At 44.2% G+C, this 21,417-nt stretch overlaps 1 protein-coding gene across 1 annotated transcript in view; it reads right to left on the bottom strand.

The window, feature by feature from the left end:
- Positions 1-21,417, bottom strand: part of ACBD3 (acyl-CoA binding domain containing 3) — a 53,095-nt gene that overhangs the window by 16,354 nt on the left and 15,324 nt on the right. Inside the window, exons 2-4 of the mRNA XM_073628308.1 lie at positions 8,113-8,254; positions 1,021-1,161; positions 661-819 (exon numbers count right to left, since the gene is read on the bottom strand). Of these exons, the coding sequence (XP_073484409.1) occupies positions 661-819; positions 1,021-1,161; positions 8,113-8,254 (442 nt within the window). The remainder of the gene's footprint in view (positions 1-660; positions 820-1,020; positions 1,162-8,112; positions 8,255-21,417) is intronic.

The raw sequence follows: 21,417 nt of genomic DNA, 5'->3' as shown, positions 1-21,417 counted from the left end.
TAATCACAGCATTGTGGATTGGAGACACCCTCACTTTTGGAACTTTCTTTTTATTTTTTCACACCATATGTAGACTATATTAGATATATTTTTTCACGTTTATATTTACCTCGTACAGTTTTTGCATCCATTTTTTTTTTCTTCATTTGTGCAGCCCAGATCTTCAGGGGCTTTTTAAGCTGGTATCACGATACCAGTTTTACAGAGTTATCACGAGGTGTTATTTTTATATTTGTCAGTTTTCACATTTTTGGCATTTCCAGTTATTTGTGTGTCAGATCATCTTTGTTCATTCATCCACTTGGTTACATTATCACATTGTACTAGGTGTTCTGTGTTATATACATAGTTTTTTACGTATGTTCATTGCATCAACAGTTGGTGCTTATTTGTGTGGTCACTGCAACTCACCCCACACGTATTTATAGGATTCACTTCATTGTGATTCAGTGCACTTCTATATCACTCTACGTTATAAGGGTGTAAGCTAGAGCTTGTCTATTTCTCATTATTAGGGGGGTAGCGCCACTATTTCATCTACATTATTGAGGGGTGGATTCAGATTTTCTAAAAAAATCACTGTCTGTGAACACAGTTCGGCACGCTGACGTGCCGAAAAAATGAGCGGCGTTTTAGCGCCAACGGGCAGTAGTTTCTTACTTCTGCTGCTCCATGCGGAATCGCTCATCCTCAGCACGCATCCTCTCCTCCTCCTCTCTCCGCAGTCTCTCCTCTTCCTCCCTTCTCCGCTTCTCTTCTTCTCTAAGCAGGCGTTGTCGTTCCTCTTCTTCCCGCCTCCTGCGCTCTTCCTCTTCTCTCCTACAAGGAAAGATAAGTTTTAGTTTGGTCAGTACTATGACTACCTCAGCAAGCCATAAAGGAGCAAAAAGAGTTTTGCAACTGTATCAATAAGTCAGTAGAACATTTTTTTTTACCCCTAGAAGGGGAATAAACAATAAAAAGGTAGAATGACCAGAATATTTTCTGCGAAGGTTGCTGCCATTTTGGTGGGAGGTTTACCTCTTTCTCTCCTGCTCTTCTTTCTCTATTTTATGTGACGTAACATATGTGGAGAACAGGTGGCAACATCGGTTCAGCAGCCCCACAAACTCAGTCATAGCTTCCTGTCTGCTTATATTGCCAAGGGCAGCCCATTCTTTCCTACATAAAAACACAACACAAAAGATTTGTCATACATTTATACCAGCTAAAATTGACACAGGGATTATCTAGGACAGTATGTAATAGGTAGGAATTGCTGGGTGTATTTGGAGTTTAGCACATTCTGGCTGGTAAAAATTAAACTGACAATGTTGACATGGAAACAGAGTCTTTTAGCCACCTTTAACAGTTAGAATGTTATAAAAAAAAAAAACAAAAAGAAAAAACACAACATTAAAAACCCTTGTCAGTTTATTTTCTGCTTTCTCTCATTGGGGAAATTTTCCTTCACTCGCAGTCCTAAAAATGCAACAGCAAGGTAAAGGAAATCTCTACAAAGTGAGTTGAAATTCCCTCTTAGTTGTCAACTGAATAGGTATACCCGGAAGATTTACCATCTACTTTTGTTTTGGGCACAGTTCGAAAATGTTGGTTTTCCGGTAACTTTATGTACTGGACACGATGGTCAGCAGGATGAATATACTTAGTTGGCACACAGACAGCAAACATTTTTTTTTGAGCTTTGAATTCTTATTTTGGAGTACAGTACACAGGATATGTATTTTGTAGACCATGGACTATATGCAGATTACCTTCAAGTGACTGCACACTGGAAAAAAAACTTGCTAGGCCACCCCTAGTGCACACTACTAAGGATGAGCTCAGGTGTGTTCGCAACTTGCACATGCAGAGCCCGCCAGGAAGTCGGCACTGCACATCGCTAATCACAGGCAGGGAGACATTTCTGGATCTCTGCAGCTGCGGATCAGGAAAATGTTTCACTGCCTGTGATTAGCGCTGTGCAGTGCTGACTTCCATGCATGTGCGAACACACCTGAGCTCATCCTTACTCCTAACCACACCCACTACAAGTTTTTTTTTTTTTTTTTTTTTTGCTACAAAACAGCAGTGATCAAGTGATCAAGACACAGAGAGGAGGGCTTGTGTCCTGTACCGTACTTTTAAGATAAGGAATTTACAATTTGATGTGAAAATAGGCATCTTATAGGTCTACTCCATGGCAGAAATTCCCCTAGTCTGAGAAAAGCAATGAGAGATCAAATGTTGCCTGAAGAAATAAGTTTAGAGATTTTAGGTCCAGTATTAGGTGGATGCCTCCATTTGCTTTTGGGACTGTGAAAAGGTTTTATTAGAAACCTTTCTTCTAAAAGGAAATGATAAATGCATTCCTTGTGCCTGAAGATGGTGCAAAGCAGTCATCACATCTACCTTCTTTTTGTCTGAAGACAGCAGATTGGAAGTTAAAAAGCGGAGAGGGAGCTGGGAAACTATTTTGTAATCCATTGAAATGACAGTTGAGACATCGCAGACCTGTGTCCGGTCCAATGTCCAGACTGGCGCAAATTGGTTCTGCTGCTGTCAATTAAATCCAAAGACGTGGGCGCCGGGGTCGAGTCCTGCCTTCTGTGTCAATAGATGCAGAAGCAGGACTCGGGAGAGCGCCCGCACGGGTGTCCCGAAGGAGAGCGCTTCTCCGACGGGGCACTTGAGAAGAGGAGGATTGGAGCCACTCTGTGCAAAACCAACTGAACAGTGGAGGCAAGTATGACATGTTTGTTATTTAGAGAAAAAAAAAAAAAAACACAAGGGTTTAGTAACCCTTTAAATTATTGCTATATAGCTGGTATCCTGGAATCGGTATAAAGAATCCAAAATGCTGGTGGTAAACTGTAGCCCCACTTGCGGTAATAGTTACCACAGGTGCATCAATGGCAATACAATATACAGCACTGTGTTCTAAGTGCGAGCCAAGACCTTCCTGTCTCACACCCAGAACAAAATAGCATTGGTCTGAGTGATGCTCAGCCATTCATAGAAACTTTGTATTCTATCAATACAAAGCTTCCAGTGGAAGCAGATCCTCTTTTAGGCTCCAGTAACAGCTAGGCGATTTGAATCACGTGCAGAACCGTCAAGACACGGGACACGTATGCAATGCCATGACTTCATAATGGCATCCCAATCAAAGTGCGATTTTGCCACGACTATTGCATAAGCAATCGCAGCAAAATTGTAAAGTATGTTGCTAAAAAAAAGGAGCTTCTTTTGAGCGACAGCATTGCATGTTGCGATTTGCCACAAATGCAGCACGATTTATCATGTGGCGAAATCGCACAGCTGTTGAGGTGCCATTAAGAAGTAATGGCTTCACAAACACGTCCCACATTTTGCTACAATTGGAACTTGCGGGCAGAATCGTGGCAATTCCACCCTCGATTCAAATTGCCTAGGTGTGAATGGAGCCTCAATGGTGTGTCTCAACCCACTTTGTCTGAACAGCTTGTCTGGTAAAGCAAGTTGAAAAAAATAGACTTACTGGCTGGATCATCAGGTGGAGGAAAAAAAAAAAAAAAAAAACTAGGAAAACTCCTAGGCTAGCACAGCCAGCACATTTAAGAATTTGGAAGTTGCAATTTAATAAATGTTTTGCTTTTGGGTTTAATACTGCATTAAAGGTTACCAATTAGAACCTCTGCAGTCATCCCTCCTCCTTGGCTACATCTTTTGAAATAGGAAACCAACCAGGGGAATCACGTGTGCCATTTTAAAAGACGATTTTGTTGTATTTGGTACAACTAAGGCTGGCCACATAGTAAATTTCTTTCCTGCAATCACAGGTTGCAGGAAAGAAATTCGCTCGATTTCTCCATCAATGCACACAGTGTTAATTCGGGAATCCTTCCAGCCGGGCCATTGTCTTCTCCAGGCAGGGGAAGTCACTGGGAAAACACAGTGATTATCGCTAGAGGCTATGGCAGCCACTTGTGATAATCACAAGCGAATTTGTCAGGCTGGTTGTACCCAAATTGATTTATCAACTTGGTACATTCAGCCTACCCATTAATGGTTTGAATCTCAGCCGGTTCAGCAGGACCATGTATGGCCGGTCTTTTTTATTCCATTTAGTGAAAAGAATGGTTCCTCAACTTCCACATTAATATAGATAAAAAAGATAACTTTATTGGAAATGCAACTAAATTATAAAAATTCAAAACCATACGTGGCCAATCAAAAATGGGGAAACAACCCCCAAAGGAATCAGACGTGATTAACCCCTTCATGATGGAAGGTAATACAAATATTAAAGTGATTGTAAAGGGTCTTAAAAAAAAAAAAAAAAAAAAAAACACGTTATACTTACCTCCTCTGTGCAGTTGGTTTTGCACAGAGCAGCCTGGATCCTCCTCTTCTCGAGTCCCCCTTTGCTCCTCCCTCCTTTGAGTGCCCCTGTGCCAGCAGCTTGCTACAGGGGTCACCCGAGCCGTCAGAGCTCCGTGTTTCCATTCAGACATGGAGACCCGACCTGGCCCTGCCCCCTCTCTCCCCTGATTGGCTAATTGACTGACAGCTGTGGGAGCCAATGGTGCCACTGCTCTGTCTCAGCCAAACAGGAGGAGTGTACTGGATGGCTGAGGGGATTGTGGACATCACTGGAGAGAGAAGGAGCTCAGGTAGGTAATTGGGGGGTGCTGAGGGGGCTGCTACACACAGAAGGTTTTTTTTATCTTAATGCACAGAATGCATTAGGATAAAAAAAAAAAAGTCTGCCTTTACAACTCCTTTAATGCCTGAAAACAATTTTGCAACTTTGGCATGTGTAAGTAAAACTGTACATATCGCAATATTCCCAGCTAAAGTATGTCTGTTTTGTTTTTTTCAGGACAAATTGGCCTTTTGTTTGATGGCAAATGGTAATGGATATCTCCTAATTTTTATTTTTATCATCAAAGGAAAAATAATACAAAAAACAAAAAAATTAAACATTTTTTAAAATGTAGCTGTATATTTTATGCCATTACCATAACCTACCACCAAAGAACAACCCAAAATAAATTCTTCTGCTGCTGAAATTTGCAGCAATACCACATGTGTATATTATTTTAACCTACCTAAAAACACACTAATACTAAATTAAAAAAAGACCCTCATTCCACTACAAAGCTGATTACTACCTTTACGACCCACCAACAGACGATTCGAAATCTCATTAATGCAAATTGGCACTTCCTCTCCGAGGACCCCATAGTATCGAAATATGTAGCCAATGTACCACAGATCACATATAGAAAATCAAGGTCCATTAGGGACACGCTAGTACATAGCCATTTACAACCTGTAACACCAATATTGGGAGCAGAAGGTGGAAACGGTACGTTCAAATGTGGACAATGCGAGGTATGTCCATGGATCAGAGAAGGCACAGGTTGCCCCCTCCCAAGAGGAGGCTTCCATAGATCAAAAGGGTACGCAGATTGCTCCACAACAGGCATCGTATATCTTGCCACGTGCCGTTGCGGTGCCTTCTATATTGGCAAAACTAAACGCCCCTTTGCAAAAAGAATCCAGGACCACCTATACTACCTTGATGCTGGACTCCTGTATACTCCCATCTGTAAGCACGTTGGCCTTCACCATAGCTTTGATCCTAGCTACATCTCGTTCTTTGCTCTAGAGGTTATTTCTAACACTGAGAGGGGAGGAGACGTAGACAAACGGATACTCCAGAGAGAGGCAAGATGGATTTTTGGCCAACAGGCCACGTATCCACCAGGCCTCAACACAGCCCTTTCCTACAAATCATTTCTGTAATATAAATATTGCGAATCTTATGTGGCACATTTGTTCCTTCTTCCAACCCCCTCCTATTTCCCCCCCCCCCCTTTTTTTTTTTTTTTTCAAATCAACTAATGGCGGCCATAAATCTGACTCATGCATACCTGTTTGGTCTTGAGGGGAACGATCCCTGCATGGGTTACCAGTATATAGCAATTGTAAATGGCTGATAGATTTTTATCCATGCATACCTGTTTGGTCTAGAGGGGAAAGATCCCTGCATGGGTTAATATCATGCCTAACTTAGTAAGACATCTAATATTCTATACCTCTAGCATATTTCAAAAAATCCTTTCAATATATATAGTCATAAGCGGGACTATATTTGAACTTAGCACTCCATCTGCTGGACAAATCTGATACTGCACCGCTGCTCCTGCCTTAGATAGGGGGATTCGGACGCCCCCGCGCTACGGGGCGGAGCTTCCTATATCTGCCCTGTTTGCCCTTACTGTGTCACTCTAGTGTGGGCATTGCGCGCGCACCCTCTGACGTGCTTACGTCTGACGTGGTGCGCGCGCGTCACACGCGGGGACGTCCGGACCGGAAGTGACGCCGGAGGTCATCATTGACCTTTTCACTTCCGGTGGGACCTTGCCAATAGATGGAGCCGCCACTGTGTCTACAGACGCAGTCGGCTTCACTCCATCCACGCTGACAGGAGGATCTTATGTGTCTGCGGAGCCCTTATCACTTAGCCCTACAGGTAAACTATCAAATGGAACTTATGTTTTAAACCACTTATGGGTTTTATAATATATATTTCATTTCTGTTTTCTCTTTCATGTATCCTTGTAAATCATAAAGCTTATTATATTTTGCTATAATTACAAGCAGGGTTAGATTGCATGGCAACCCCTTGCAAGGATATATTAGACCATGGATTGAAACTCTCAATTACGCATAAATTATAGAGTTAAATAGACCCTCACCTCTAAGTTTTATTGGCGGTATTTACTGCTAATTAATACTGTTTTGGTGCAATTGACTATATGCTACTATAACTACCCCATTAAACATACTAAGTAGACATTGTATATAATCTATCTGGACTGGGTATCTGATTGGCTTACCTATCTTCCCATCTTACCCCTTACACATTAGATTCCAGTCTGGCTAGTGCATGGTCCAGTCCTTCTATTGGCATTATCTGGTTGGGATCTGGCACCCTCGGATTTTCTGTGGCAGTAGGTGCGGTGGACGATATCTGGCAATGGTGGCTTGTGCTATTTGGTTTTAGACTTGTACCAGTAGGTGAGACTATTAGATTGATTACTTTGACTTAATGTCATTTATCCTTTGGCACATTTGAATATGTATGATCATTATATAATTACATATTTATCTGTTATTTACATAGTTTAGAATAACCAATGATGCCGACGTATGCCCTGATGAAGCAATGAAACGGTTGCGAAACATGTTGGCAAATAGGCATGAATGAAATTTGAACACAATATCGGATGGTTATACTGGTCGTTTATATGCATTTTGATTTGTTCTGTGTATCCCCCTTTTTATTATTATTCAATAAAAATTTAATATTTTAAATACTCTTATCTTTGATGCCTACTGGAAATAGACGTATTATCTTCCACAAAAATCCCATTAATTTTTTGATAGAATTCCCATTTTCATTATATTAAAAATAGTTTTATTTATTTATTTTTTTTAATCCTACCTAAAATGAATTGACCCCGACCTTTGAGTCTAACCTAGATCAAACCCTGATCTAGTCATTTTATATCTTTTTTTTTTTTTTTTTTTAATGATGTAGAGAATTTGTCGAACATGAGTGTTCTCTCCAATCTGCACACCAATGTCATTTTTTACGAATCACATGTACAGTATGCACTAACATCTATACATCTTTGGTTAAAAGGAACAACACTTCTCATTTTGTCCCATATGCATACACGTCACAGTAAGACCACGACCACTATCACTGAAAAAAGAATTGAATGCAGGAAGAACAGTAAATGTATGGAATGTCATCTTGCTGAGACAAAATGTCAAGTGTTCATGGTAACATTGCTCCTCCACAGCAGCCCTGGCTATCAGGTGTCTACAGCATACACTATCACTAAACTGAAGAGTCATGCCCCTTTCATTGTCTTTGTCATTATATACCATTCACCCAGCAAGGCCAGGTTGCAAGATCTGGCAGTTTCATGCCAGCGGTTTAGGAGCAACCAAATAATGCAATACTATAAAATGGGGTATTTTACACGGACCAATCAAACAAGGTTAATAAATACCGAGTAGGCAGTATATGGAAGTAACTGGAAAACCAGACATAAAATGCATCAGACTTGCCTTCTGTCATTGCCGAGGACATCGAAGAAGCCAACTTCAGGGCAGGTGTCTGGGTTGTAAGGCCCCAGGAGAACCTGTTTGTGAAGAGCCACCAGCTTCAGCTTCTCTTCATAGGTTGGGTGGAAAGCCTTCCCATCCTTTTCTGTTAAAAAAAAAAAAAAGGGTTATTGTGGTTAATGTAATACAAATATACAGGAAGCCTATACAGCCTTCCAACCTACAATGAAAGTTAGCTGGTGTGGACACACGGTCATTTATTCATGTAAGGATGAATATACACAATGAACATACAGAAGTGATAAGCAATGCATACTGAAGCCTTTTTTTTGTAAAATCCAGCTCGCCTATGTACCACTATACTATTAATGGACCACGGCTGCAGAAATATACAAGCTTTGATTTTGAGAACAAGGCCTAACCTTAGCCCTTGCTATATTTCTTAGAAAGCTTCAGCGACACCCTCCTATATAGACAGGGGAACCAGTAAGACATGGGAAGGATTTTACCAGCTGACCTCATTAGAAAACCTTCACCCATCTACTAAGTTTTCACAGCACCCCTAGCATTTCTCCATGCATGCTTTTGCCTGGCTTCTCCAGGGTCCCTTCAGACGGGCTGTACAATCAGATTGTATAGTGTATGGGCACATTTGTAAAATTATATAAAACCTAAAATTACCTAGTTGCTCTTTCAGTGTCATCAATTGTTAACGGCACACCAAACAGAAGCAAACACACATTTTGCCACATGAAAAAACAGGTGACAAATGCAGTAAAAAATGTGCAACTCGCACCATGCCAAAATATTCCATGCGCTACTTTGCCAGGTGTAGTGCAGGCCACTGAAGTCAATGGGGTGCCCTATGTGTGCCACTGGAAAAACTAGCTGAAAAGCATGCGCTCCCACTACTCCAGGTATGAAAATGTGCATTGCCCTTGTGTTGTCATTACATGTTAAAGGCACCCCAAGAGCGGCAAACGCACCAAAAACTGCGGTAACACACCAAACTCCGTTCAAAATAAGTTCTGTAACCTCTCTGGGGCGATTGTTGCAGGTAGGGCAGCCCATTCAAGTGAATGGGCTGCCCTATGCGTCTCAAGTGAAAATGCTCCAAAACACCCAAAACAAACACCTGCAAAAAATGGGAGTTTTTGCTAAGTGGAGATGTGAACGGGGCGTGACAATCGAGTGTCTCCCTCCACTTCCTTCTATGTACTTGTATAAAGATGACCATACATAATCACTGTACAGTTTCCTTTAGATTTACCAGAACTATGCAATAGAAGGACCCATCTGACCAATCCATTCAATTTGCATCAAATTAGACAGACCCTTGTGCTACATGGCTGATGGGAGATCTAAAGGAGATTGTACAATCAGCCACGGCTTCATGTCTGAATGGGGACACATAGCAGTGGCGCAGCTTGGGTGCCTCCAGAGCAAGCTGCTTGCTCTGGGGACACTCAGCAGGAGGGAGGGGAGAGGAGCGCCATCGAGGGACATGACTCTGAGCTCACACGCAGATGCATACGCAAGTCACGCCCACATACATATATGGTGTTCAAATCACACGTCAGGTATCACCGCGATCGTTAGAGCGAGAACAATACTTCTAGTGCAAGACTTCCTCTGTAACTCTAAACATGTAACCTGTAAAAAATTTGAAACTGTCGCCAATGGAGATTTTTATGTACCGTAGTTTTCTGCCATTCCACGTGCGTGCGCAATTTTAAAGCACGACATGTTAGGCATCTATTTACTCAGCATATTATCATCTTATACATTATACAAAAAAAAGGGGCTAACTTTGTTTTGTTTAATTCAAAAAAGGGAATTTTTTCCCCAACAAATTGCGTTTGCAAGACCGCTGCACAAATACAGTAGGCATAACATATGCCTGGATTGCCATTTTATTCTCTAGGGTCTCTGCTAAAAAAAATATATATAATGTTTGGGGGGGTTCCAAGTCATTTTCTAGCAAAAAATACTAACTTAAAATTGTAAGCAAAAACTTCCAGAAAAGGCCTGGTCTTAAAGTGGTTAAAGCTCAACTGCAGCTTTTGTCTTCTGGTTCCATCGATGCAGCGGTATTTATTCTGATTTTGCTCCACACTGTGCCTCTAAAGTCCTATGAATCACATGCCCAAAAGTGTAGGGTTGAGTGGCGTCCTGCATCAAAAAATTATTTCATCAGCTACCGGGCTGTCATAAAACTTCTGGTCAGCTGGCAGGCATTACCAATGGCAGTATGCATGTCAATAGCACTAATTACACATGTCTCCGAGCAGCACACAGATGCTGCTTGTATAGAGCTGTTGTCTGCCCTCACTATCAAAAGAAGCTATAATACCAACTAAGGGAAATGGAATATTAGATGCATCCATTTAAAAGCATAAGTTCACCTTTGTAATAAAAAATAAATAAAATAAAATAATAAATGCACATCTTGCAGATAAAAAGTGTGCATTTTTTTATTTTATTAGGAGCCTGCAAAGCACTGCACCCACAATCAGCTGATCACAGTTGCAATGCAGGGCTCCTGCAGACTGTCAGTGTAAGCGGTCTGCTCGTACCCTCTATGGGCAGGCAGTTACACACTGATAGGAAGAATCAATGAACTACCTAGAGAGCTCAACACCCTGGTAGTTCACTAAGAGCTACAAGCCAACAGCCACAGAGGCTGTGGGTACTTGTACTTCTGACATATACAGGACTCTGTGAATGGATGACACAGCTGGGTGGGCTGAGCCTTGCTGTCACAGCGGGGGATTGGGGGGTGCAGGGGCTACTGCCACAGTAACATGATAAACCCTGAATACAGGTGTAACACGTTACAAAAGGTGAACTTATTCTTTAAGGCTGGGTTCACACATATGCGAATTGGATGTGGGTTTCCCCGCATTCAATTCGCATGACAGGCAAGTGTGACCAGCTCTCAATGGAGCCAGTTCACACATGTCCAGGGCGGCCGCAGTCCAGATTGAAAAAGGGTCCAGTGCATCTTCAGGCCAAAATTCGAATCCGAAATCACACCTAAACCGGTGTACAGGAACACACCGGACCCCAGGCATGAAACTACGGCCACACATGTGTGAACCCATAAGCAGTTCATGGCAAAAACAAGTGCTACACAACTGAAAGAGGTTTGGAAGCTAAACTTAGAGGCAAGGAAACACTAAAAATATTACTGCAGACCAAATGGAAAACTATTTGCATGCAATACATCAGAACACAGTAACAAAAGATGGATAGCATAGATCTCTGTCACACAGCAAAAGGAATACAAGCACAGATCCCACCTCCACATCTAGGCAGCAGTATATAGGGTGTAAACACTCTATTGTCCAATGGGACATATTAAAATAATACTCAAGGGAAATTACAAATTTGGCAAAACACTTTGCACAAGAGGCTGTGAACTAAACACATATCATGTGGCCAGAAGATGTTCAAGGAGCAGTGATGAACAATTGCCATACAGTGGCAAGAAAATATATGTGAACCCCTTGGACTTAACGGATTTTTCTGCAGTAATCTGCCATAAAATGTGATCCGATACTCATTTTAGTCACAATAGACAAACACAATGTGCTCAAAGTGGTTGTAAACCCTTACAAACCACTTTTACCTACAGGTAAGCCTAAACTAAGGCTTACCTGTAGGTACTGGAAATATCTCCTAAACCTGTACGGATATTAACCATATATGCTTGCGACGACAACATGGGTGCATGCACACTGAAGTAAGGGGACGATCGTGCCGTTTCTATAGTGCCCATGCCGTGACAGTCGGCTCCAGCGCGCATGCGGGAGTGACGTCATGCGACTCCAGCCAGTAACAGAGCCAAGTCAACGGTCCCGAAAAGAAGAGGGGTGAAGATGGATGCGGGGACTTCGCAGGCTTCGTTTGCAGGTAAGAGGCACATAATGGGCTAGTATGCGATGCATACTAGCCCATTATGCTTTTACTTTGTAGGGAGCAAAGAAGAAGTATAACCCACAGGTTTAGGAGATATTCATTTTACCTACAGGCATGCCTTATTGTAGGCAAAAATCACCAAGCGGGGTATACAACCGCTTTAAATCCAAAAGCAAACTTTTATTATTCTGCATTGCAGCTTACCAATTCTAGATATGATGGCTGCGTTTTTTGTTTGTTTTTTTTTTTCAGGCTCTCTTCATTTTCAACTGGTGATCAAGCCAGCAAGTCTGTTTTTCAAAAGGACAGGTTCTCCTCCAGATGCATCAGTTTACATGGATGAGACAAACTATTCAACATTGGCAGGAGTGCTTACAAAGATCATCTTTTCTTTATTCCTTAATTCAAAAGGAAAAAACATCTGCTGCAACCGATTAGAAGTGCGAGCTGGAGTTTTGCTTCAGTTTGTTAATGCATTTAAATTTGCTACTACATTTAACACTAACCCCCCCCCCCCCCCCCGACCGACAATGCTGCTGTGTGCTGTGTTCATTCATCCAGAGTGGAGAAATTTAATACAGGTGGTGTGTTACTGGCTAGAACACCAGGTGAAAACAGGGGGCAAACAGCCTAAAAAAGAAAACTGATGCAGCCACCACAGCTAACGATTGGTAAGCTGTAATACATTACATTTTTGGTTTTAGGTTTAAGGCTGGGTTCACACTGGTCCGACAAACGCTCTGACATTGGGAGCTCATGTCGCATGACGTGTGAAATTTAATGTTTCCCTATGGGAGCCGTCCTAACTGGTCCGACACAAGTCGTTCCGACTTTAGAAATGCTCCCTGTACTACTTTGGTCCGACTTTGATCCTACTTCAGCCTATTGACTATCATTGAAGTCGGATCAAAGTCGGATTGCCGTCTTGCATGATCCGACTTTGGCACGCGACTTGTGCTCAGATGTTCTTGAGGGGGAACTCCGCGCCAAATTTTAAATAAAAAACCGGCATGGGTTCCCCCTCCAAGAGCATACCAGGCCCTTGGGTCTGGTATGGATCTTGAGGGGAACCCCCTACGCCGATAAAGGCGGCGTGGGGGTCCCCCCCAATCCATACCAGACCCTTATCCGAGCAAGCAGCCCGGCCGGACAGGAATGGGGGTGGGGACGAGCGAGCGCCCCCCCCCTCCTGAACCGTACCAGGCCGCATGCCCTCAACATGGGGGGTTGGTGCTTTGGGGGAGGGGGCGCGCTGCGGCCCCCCACCCCAAAGCACCTTGTCCCCATGTTGATGAGGACAAGGGCCTCTTCCCGACAACCCTGGCCGTTGGTTGTCGGGGTCTGCGGGCGGGGGGCTTATCGGAATCCGGGAGCCCCCTTTAATAAGGGAGCCCCCAGATCCCGGCCCCCCACCCTATGTGAATGAGTATGGGGTACAGCGTACCCCTACCCATTCACCTAGGAAAAGTGTCAATTTAAAAAAAAACACTACACAGATTTTTAAAGCATTTTATTAGACAGCTCCGGGGGTCTTCTTCCGACTTCGGGGGTCTCTCCGGTTCTTCTCCACGCTCTCCGGATCTTCTGCCGGGCTCCTCCGCTCTCTTCTGCTCTTTTGCCGCTCTTTTGCTAAAGCGGAGGAGCCCGGTCTTCAATCTTCTGCCTTCTGCCTTCTGCCCTCTTCTCCTGATGTTGACACGACGCTCTCCCCGGCTGGAATGCTCTCTGTGCGCTCTGCTCTGACTTATATAGGCGGTGACCCCGCCCCCTTATGTCGTCACAGTCCCTGGGCATGCTGGGACTGTGACGGCATAAGGGGGCGTGGTCATCGGGTGATGACCACGCCCCCTAAAACGTCACAGTCCCAGCATGCCCAGGGACTGTGACGACATAAGGGGGCGGGGTCACCGCCTATATAAGTCAGAGCAGAGCGCACAGAGAGCATTCTAGCCCCAGAGAGCGTCGTGTCAACATCAGGAGAAGAGGGCAGAAGGCAGAAGGCAGAAGATTGAAGACCGGGCTCCTCCGCTTTAGCAAAAGAGCGGCAAAAGAGCAGAAGAGAGCGGAGGAGCCCGGCAGAAGATCCGGAGAGCGTGGAGAAGAACCGGAGAGACCCCAGAAGTCGGAAGAAGACCCCCGGAGCTGTCTAATAAAATGCTTTAAAAATCTGTGTAGTGTTTTTTTTTAAATTGACACTTTTTTCCTAGGTGAATGGGTAGGGGTACGCTGTACCCCATACTCATTCACATAGGGTGGGGGGCCGGGATCTGGGGGCTCCCTTATTAAAGGGGGCTCCCGGATTCCGATAAGCCCCCCGCCCGCAGACCCCGACAACCAACGGCCAGGGTTGTCGGGAAGAGGCCCTTGTCCTCATCAACATGGGGACAAGGTGCTTTGGGGTGGGGGGGCCGCAGCGCGCCCCCTCCCCCAAGGCACCACCCCCCATGTAGAGGGCATGCGGCCTGGTACGGTTCAGGAGGGGGGGGGGGCGCTCGCTCGTCCCCACCCCCATTCCTGTCCGGCCGGGCTGCGTGCTCGGATAAGGGTCTGGTATGGATTGGGGGCGACCCCCCACGCCGTTTTTTCGGCGTAGGGGGTTCCCCTCAAGGTCCATACCAGACCCAAGGGCCTGGTATGCCTCTGGAGGGGGAACCCATGCCGGTTTTTCATTTAAAATTTGGCGCGGAGTTCCCCCCTAAAGATTCATACCAAACACAGTGCCGGCATTGGCGGGGATCCAAGTCGGATCCCCGTTCATTGAAAGTCGGACACATGCCGGCTTCATGTCGCAGGGCAAAGTCGGATCCAAAGTAGGACGGCTGTCGTGTCGCACCAGTGTGAACCCAGCCTAATACCGCTTTATTGAAATGTGTTTGGGTGTCTGGTTTAGAGCTACATTGATTGACAAAAGACACTCAAACATTTTAAGATTGCTGTTCATAAGAAGCATCAGCTGATGTGAACCATGCCTTGTAAAAAAGGAGCTCTCTGAAGACATACGGTCCAGAGTAATTGATATGCATAAGGCTGGAAAGGGATACAAAGCAATCTCAAATGTTGAGTTTGGTACTTTGGCTATTCATCCTAGAAGTTGGCACCCAGCCAAGATGACTCCCAAAGGCACAACACAGAATCCTCAATGAAGTAAAGAAGAATCCATGAGTAACAGCTAAACGTTCAAAGAAATCTCCAAACTATGGCCCCCCAGCTGTTGCAGAACTACACGATGTCTTATGAGGCATTGTAAACCTCTAACATTCACAGAAATTACTATGCATGATGGGAATTGTAGTTCCTGAGCAACTGGAGGGCCGTAGTTTGGAGACCCTTGAGCTAAAGGCTTGAATACATCACTAGAACTGGCAAACATCCCTGTTCATGAGTCTACCATATATAAGTCCATGGCAGAACACCACGGAGGAAGCTGTTGCGCTCTCTCTACTAAGAAAAATGTTTGGAGGACTGAAGAAACAAAAATTTAATTGTTCAACTATGTGTGATATATTTGTGAAAAGTTGTGCAGGTTTGATCCAGAGCTACTGAAAGCGCTCGCTTTTAGTCATTGCTGCCAATGGAGGTTCGATCAGCGATTGCCTCCAAAGGTTCACTTACTTTTTCTTCCAGCACTAAGACTGTTTAATGGGTGTGTTTAATAAAGACATACAAAATTAGAATTTTTTTGTGTGTTATCAACTTAAAGCAGAGTTCCACACAAAAATGGAACTTCCGCTTTAGGTGCAGGTGACCCCCTGACATGCCACATTTGGCATGTCATTTTTTTGGAGGGCGGATACCCTCTTTTTAGAGGTATCCAGCTCCCACTTCCTCCCAGGGCTCCGCAGCACTGGAAGGAAGATTACCTCTCCCCCATCCCTCCCTGCAATCTTCTGGGACACGTCACAAGTCCCAGAATATTGTCTGGCCATTCACAGTGCAGCTCACGCATGCGCAGTGCATGCCCGGATGTGAAGTCACAGCTGGGTGCCCACAGTAAGAATGCTGGCGCTGTGGAGAGGGAGAGAGAAGGGTGAAAGGAGCGGGGCTTTGTATGCCCGCATCGCTGGACTGTGGGACAGGTGAGTGTCCGAATATTAAAAGTCAGCAGCTACACTTTTTGTAGCTGCTAACTTTTAATTTTTTTTTCGGGAGAACTCCGCTTTAAGCACATTGTGTTTGTCTATTATTGTGACTTAGATGAGGATCAGATCACTTTTTATGGCAAATTACTGCAGAAAACCAGTTAACTCCAAGAGTTGACATACCGTACTTTTTCTTGCTACTGTATTTAGATTTCCTTTATAGAACTGGCACTTCACTTGTTGCCTGGTATTGAACTTTCATTGCAGGACAGAAAGCAGAGTCAAGGCAACAAATCCTATCTTTAGAATGACCTTCACCCTTCCTCTGGGGACGCTGAGTAGTATTGCCTTTCCCATGAATTTAATTAATGCAGCCAGTAATAAAATGACTTCTCACTGGCTGCAGAAATTAGCCTGATCCCCTGACATTTTATTATTTCTGCAGTTCATGCCATCAGCTGCTCAGTGCAATGAAACTGAAAAGTACAAAGATCTATAAAAGATGAAACCCCACTGCTGCAGGAGTCGTGGCTTGGGGACACCGAACGCACACAATGTGCTGAATGCACTGCAGACATTCAACAGTTACTGGCCAGACTATCACACAACCATATCAAGAATATGAGAGGAAGAAGGTGCTTAAAGGGGTTGTAAAGGTTGTTTTTTTTTTTAAACAAACATGGTATACTCATCTCCTCTGTGCAAGGGTTTTGCACAGAGTGGCCCCGACCCTCCTCTTCTGGGGTCGCCCAGTGGTGCCCCTGGCTCCTCCCTGCATCGAGTGCCTCCTCAGAGATGCCCTTTCCAAGGGGGCACTCATGCGGGCGCGCTCCCCAGTCCGGCTGCTGCGTCCATTGACACAGACAGCAGGACTCTTCCCTGCCCCGTGTCAATGGATTTAATTGACAGCAGCGGGAGCCAATAGCTCCCGCTGCTATCAATCTGTCCAATGAGGACCTGAGACAGCGGCTGGAGCTGCCAGGCTCGTTCTCGTCGCTGGAAAGATCAAGTTCAGGTAAGTAAAAAGGGGGCTTTGGGGGGCTGCTGCACCCCAGGAGTTTTTTCATCTTAATGCATTATGCTGAAAAACCTCAAGGGTTTAAAACTACTGTGTATAGAGCAGGCATGTCAAACTCAAATGAAACAGTGGGCTGCTAAAGGTGTCAAATTAAGGCCAATTTGCTAAAGGATTTAAAAGAGAAGCATGAGTTTGTGGGGTTATCCTCCATCATACTTACCTAGGTGGATGCAGCATTGGTCCGATGCTGCATCGGTTCCCTGGCACCTCTACACTGAGAACCGAGCAATCGAACGTCGCTGATGGCTCAGTTCTCACAGCGCCCCGAGCAGAGAGCTGCTGTCAATCAGCATCTCTCTGCTCTGCTCCTCCACGCTCACTGGATTGCTGAACTGTGGAGGGGCAGGGAGCGGCCATCTCAGTGGCTCGCTAAGACAGCTATCAGCACAGGCACCTGGCGGATCCCGACTTCCATTGTCATGATGACGCGGTGCCTGGGCTGATACTTGTGACGTCAGCAGAGTGCGGACTTCAGTCGGCTCTGCTGAAAACGGGTCACAGGAGTGCAAAACAAATTGCACTCCTGTGACCAATAGGAGAAGCCCAGCCAAACGAGCTTAGGCTGCACTTCAAGAATATTCACTAAAACAAAATGAAGATTGACAGCAATTATCAAATCACGTGCACTTGAAATAAACAGAAATTTACTTTTCATGATTGGATCATTTAAAGGGGTTGTAAAGGCAGAAGGTTTTTTTATCTTAATGCATTCTATATATCAAGATAAAAAGCCTTCTGCACAGCAGCCCCCCCCCCACCCCCCACACTTACCTGAGCCCCCTATCTACCTAGAGATTCAACGAGTCCCTCGGCTGTCCGGGACTCTCCCTCCTGATTGGCTGAGACACAACAGCAGCGGCGCCATGGGCTCCCGCTGCTGTCAAAGTGAGTTAGCCAATCAGGAATGGCGGGGCTAAACCGCGGCTCCGTGTCTTAATGGACACACAGAGCTGCTGCTCAGGTGCCCCCATAGCAAGCTGCTTGCTGTGGGGGCACTCGACAGGAGGGAGGGGCCAGGAGCGCTGGCGGGGACCCGAGAAGAGGAGGATCTGGGCTGCTCTGTGCAAAACCACTACCCAGAGCAGGTGAGCATAACATGTTTATTTTTAAAGAAAAAAAAACAAAAAAACACAAGACTAGTATCACTTTAAGGACTTTTTCATACATGCATTGAAAATAGGCAGTTGGGTCGCATTTGTAACCCTTCCGGGATGCCTATCAATGTCACACAGAATTGTTACAATAGGGAGCAGATGGGTATGTTCACGCTGCAGCGATAGTGCTGTTGCAAACACAAAAAATAACACTGCCTGCAGAGTTTGGCAGGCGTTGACGCTTTGTAACTGTCTCCATTCACTCATATTTAACAGCACCACAACTGCACCCTTTAAACTCACTGTAAACACGCCTATGGCGTTTACAGTACAGTTGCAAATTGTCAAAAAGTGATCATTTCCCATTTTAGCCTTGCAAAAAAAAAAAAAAAACATCCTAAATGCTCATTAACACTATAGGTGCATTAATGTGCTTTTAGGCAGCTTTAACATTTAACACAAGTGTAAAAAAAAGTCCTAGCTTTCAGTAAATCAGCTTTATTAGGTCTACAGCACTTTACAGGAAAAAAAAAGAAATAAAGAAGAATGAAAACACTAAGTACTTATATTAATACTTGCAACTTACAGCACTTTATCGCAGAGAAAGGGGTCACAAAACATTTCCCGAAGTACCGAGCTGCCAAACTATGTAAGGAAGCGTAATCTTCATCAAATGGAGAACGCGCACATTATTGAAGACTTACATTTGATTGTGCTCTCCCCCAGCAGTGTGAGGTCCACGCTCCATGCTCGCCATCTATGCCCAGTCTTCCTCCAGGTGCGGAGTTTCTATCATAGATGCCAAGATTATACACTGCATTGCACATGAGCAGTTGTCAGTGCATAATAAACAGAAGAAAAAAAAAAAAGCAAGGGCAAGAGGATTTATGTGCAGAGTCTCTTTTGCTATAAAACTCTACCTGCTATTCGTTTTTTCAATTTCAGTTTCGTTTTAAAATATCTCACTGCAGCTTCTAATGAGATGCGAGTGGATGGAGCTTCAGAAGCCCCTATTCTGGGAATGTGTTTACCAATGTTCTTAAAACTCCTGGAGTCACAGCAATCCACATTCACTGCCAACACAACAGCTGCTTATGTCACCTCATAGTGTGAGTCAAGGAAGACATGTCATAATTATCAGACAACTCCCTCCAGCAGAATTTTGTGGTACACAAAAAAATGACAAGTTCTCCTATGTAAGAAACAGATGGATGAAGAGTAGAAAGAAACATGTCAATAAAGGGGGCCTGGTCAACAAGTGTAATCCTCTGGTGCCAGGCATGCTTTGTTGCACACAGTGCAGAAGCAGAGACACTTGGCTTAGCAAAGGCAATGTAAACACTTACAGGCGGCCTGGACTGGAGGAAAGGCTCAGTTCTAAGTATGTCCCTAGCATACCACAGATCACAGGCGTGCTAGAGATAGCGCAATGTGTACAAAACACCCAAAGCAGACAGCTGTCTTCTAGACCAGGGGAATTATAAACTAAACAGGCTCCCTTTCATGTAAATGTTATGCTCTATAAAAGTTACTTTTACAAGCAGAAGCATTATAGAACCTTCCCAACTGACAATAATAGGAGTCAGTGAGAAAAGAGAGGGCATATTCAAAATAGGTGGTTGGGCTACAGCATTTAGATGCAGTCAAAGTTTGCATCTGTGAAATATCTGCATGCAAGTTGGCGATTCACTGTATCCAGTTTGTGTGCAACCAGAATCACTGTCCCTGGATGCAAAGTGTCTGCATCTAGGGCTTGTCAGAGTGCCTAATTATGTAATGACATGATTGTTGATTACATGCAAACAACTGCAGTGCTGGCCATTGATCTGTACTGGGTGCAAATCTGGCCTCACTGCTACTAGCCGCAGCTCTACACACAGAGCGTGCATAGAGGTCATTTTCTCCACCAGCAAGAATCACAGGTTTATCTGGTTGATCCCCAATACAGGGAGTGACTTTTCTAACTTATTTTCAAAGAATCACTAAATTCCGAAAACTTATCTTAGTTATGGCTAGAGTAAGAAATGAATAAAACCCTTCAGGATTTTTTTTTTTTTTTGCCATTGTAGAGGTTTCCCGTCAATTACTGGCTGTTTTTTCAGGTTGTTCTTCCTGAAAAAGTTGTCATCAGGATGTGTCTGAGGGACTGAATCGTTGTACGAGTAATGATTTTTAAGCCCCTACACACGATCAGAATATCGCATAAAAAATACAGCTTTCGAAGTGATCGTATGATAATCTGATCGTTCGTACACAGCCGTTGTTTGAAATTTTCCAAAGGGACAAACACGAAAATTTTTCTCATGCAATACCATATCGCACAATTTTTGTTTAATCAGCACAGTTTTCACCCGAAAATACAATACAAATACACTACAACACATTACATCACTTCCGAATTTTTATTCGGTTATATGAAAATTTTCGCTCTTTAGTAACCTATTTGTTTTCGATATGAAGATTAGCATCCAAAAAAAAAATGGACGATCATTCGTCTGATAATCTCATCGTGTGTACTAGGCTTTACTCCAAGAAGTGCAGTCTACTAGAAGTGGAAGCTTCCATTGTACCCTCACAGGTTCATTTTAACTGCTGTGCATGAACTGTCCAAGAAGTACTACCATGGCTGCATACCCTCATGTAAGAGATCACCTTAGGCCTCATGCACACGAGACGCTGGTGCAAACTCTGCTGAACAGGTTTTTAAAAGCTGAAACCAGCGTTTAGAAATGCCTGTTTTGCCGAGTTTGCATGCCGCGTTTGCGTCTAGAAGCGTCTGCAGAGCAGAGAATGACATTTTGTGACCCAACTTTGGGGCCACTTAGTGCTAGGAACCCTAACAGAGTGGAACTAGCACTACAACATATCCAAACTTGGGGTTCCTAGCACTAAGTGGCCCCGAGATATGGGGCCCCAAAGTCAGGTCGCAAAATGTCAAGCACTTCTGCAGCAGAGAATGCAATTTTGTGGCCCGACTTTGGGGCCCCATATCTCGGGGCTACTTGGTGCTAGGAACCCCAAATTTGGATATGTTATATTGTTAGTTCAACTGTGTTAGCACTCCAAATTTGGGGTCCCTATCACCAAGTGGCCCCAAGATATGGGGCCCCAAATTAAGGTCACAAAATGTCAAGCA

Source organism: Aquarana catesbeiana, linkage group LG04, assembly GCF_042186555.1.
Source record: "Aquarana catesbeiana isolate 2022-GZ linkage group LG04, ASM4218655v1, whole genome shotgun sequence".
NCBI classification, from domain to species: domain Eukaryota; kingdom Metazoa; phylum Chordata; class Amphibia; order Anura; family Ranidae; genus Aquarana; species Aquarana catesbeiana.
Note: the sequence above shows the minus strand (reverse complement) of the source record. Positions and strands in the feature narration are given on the sequence as shown.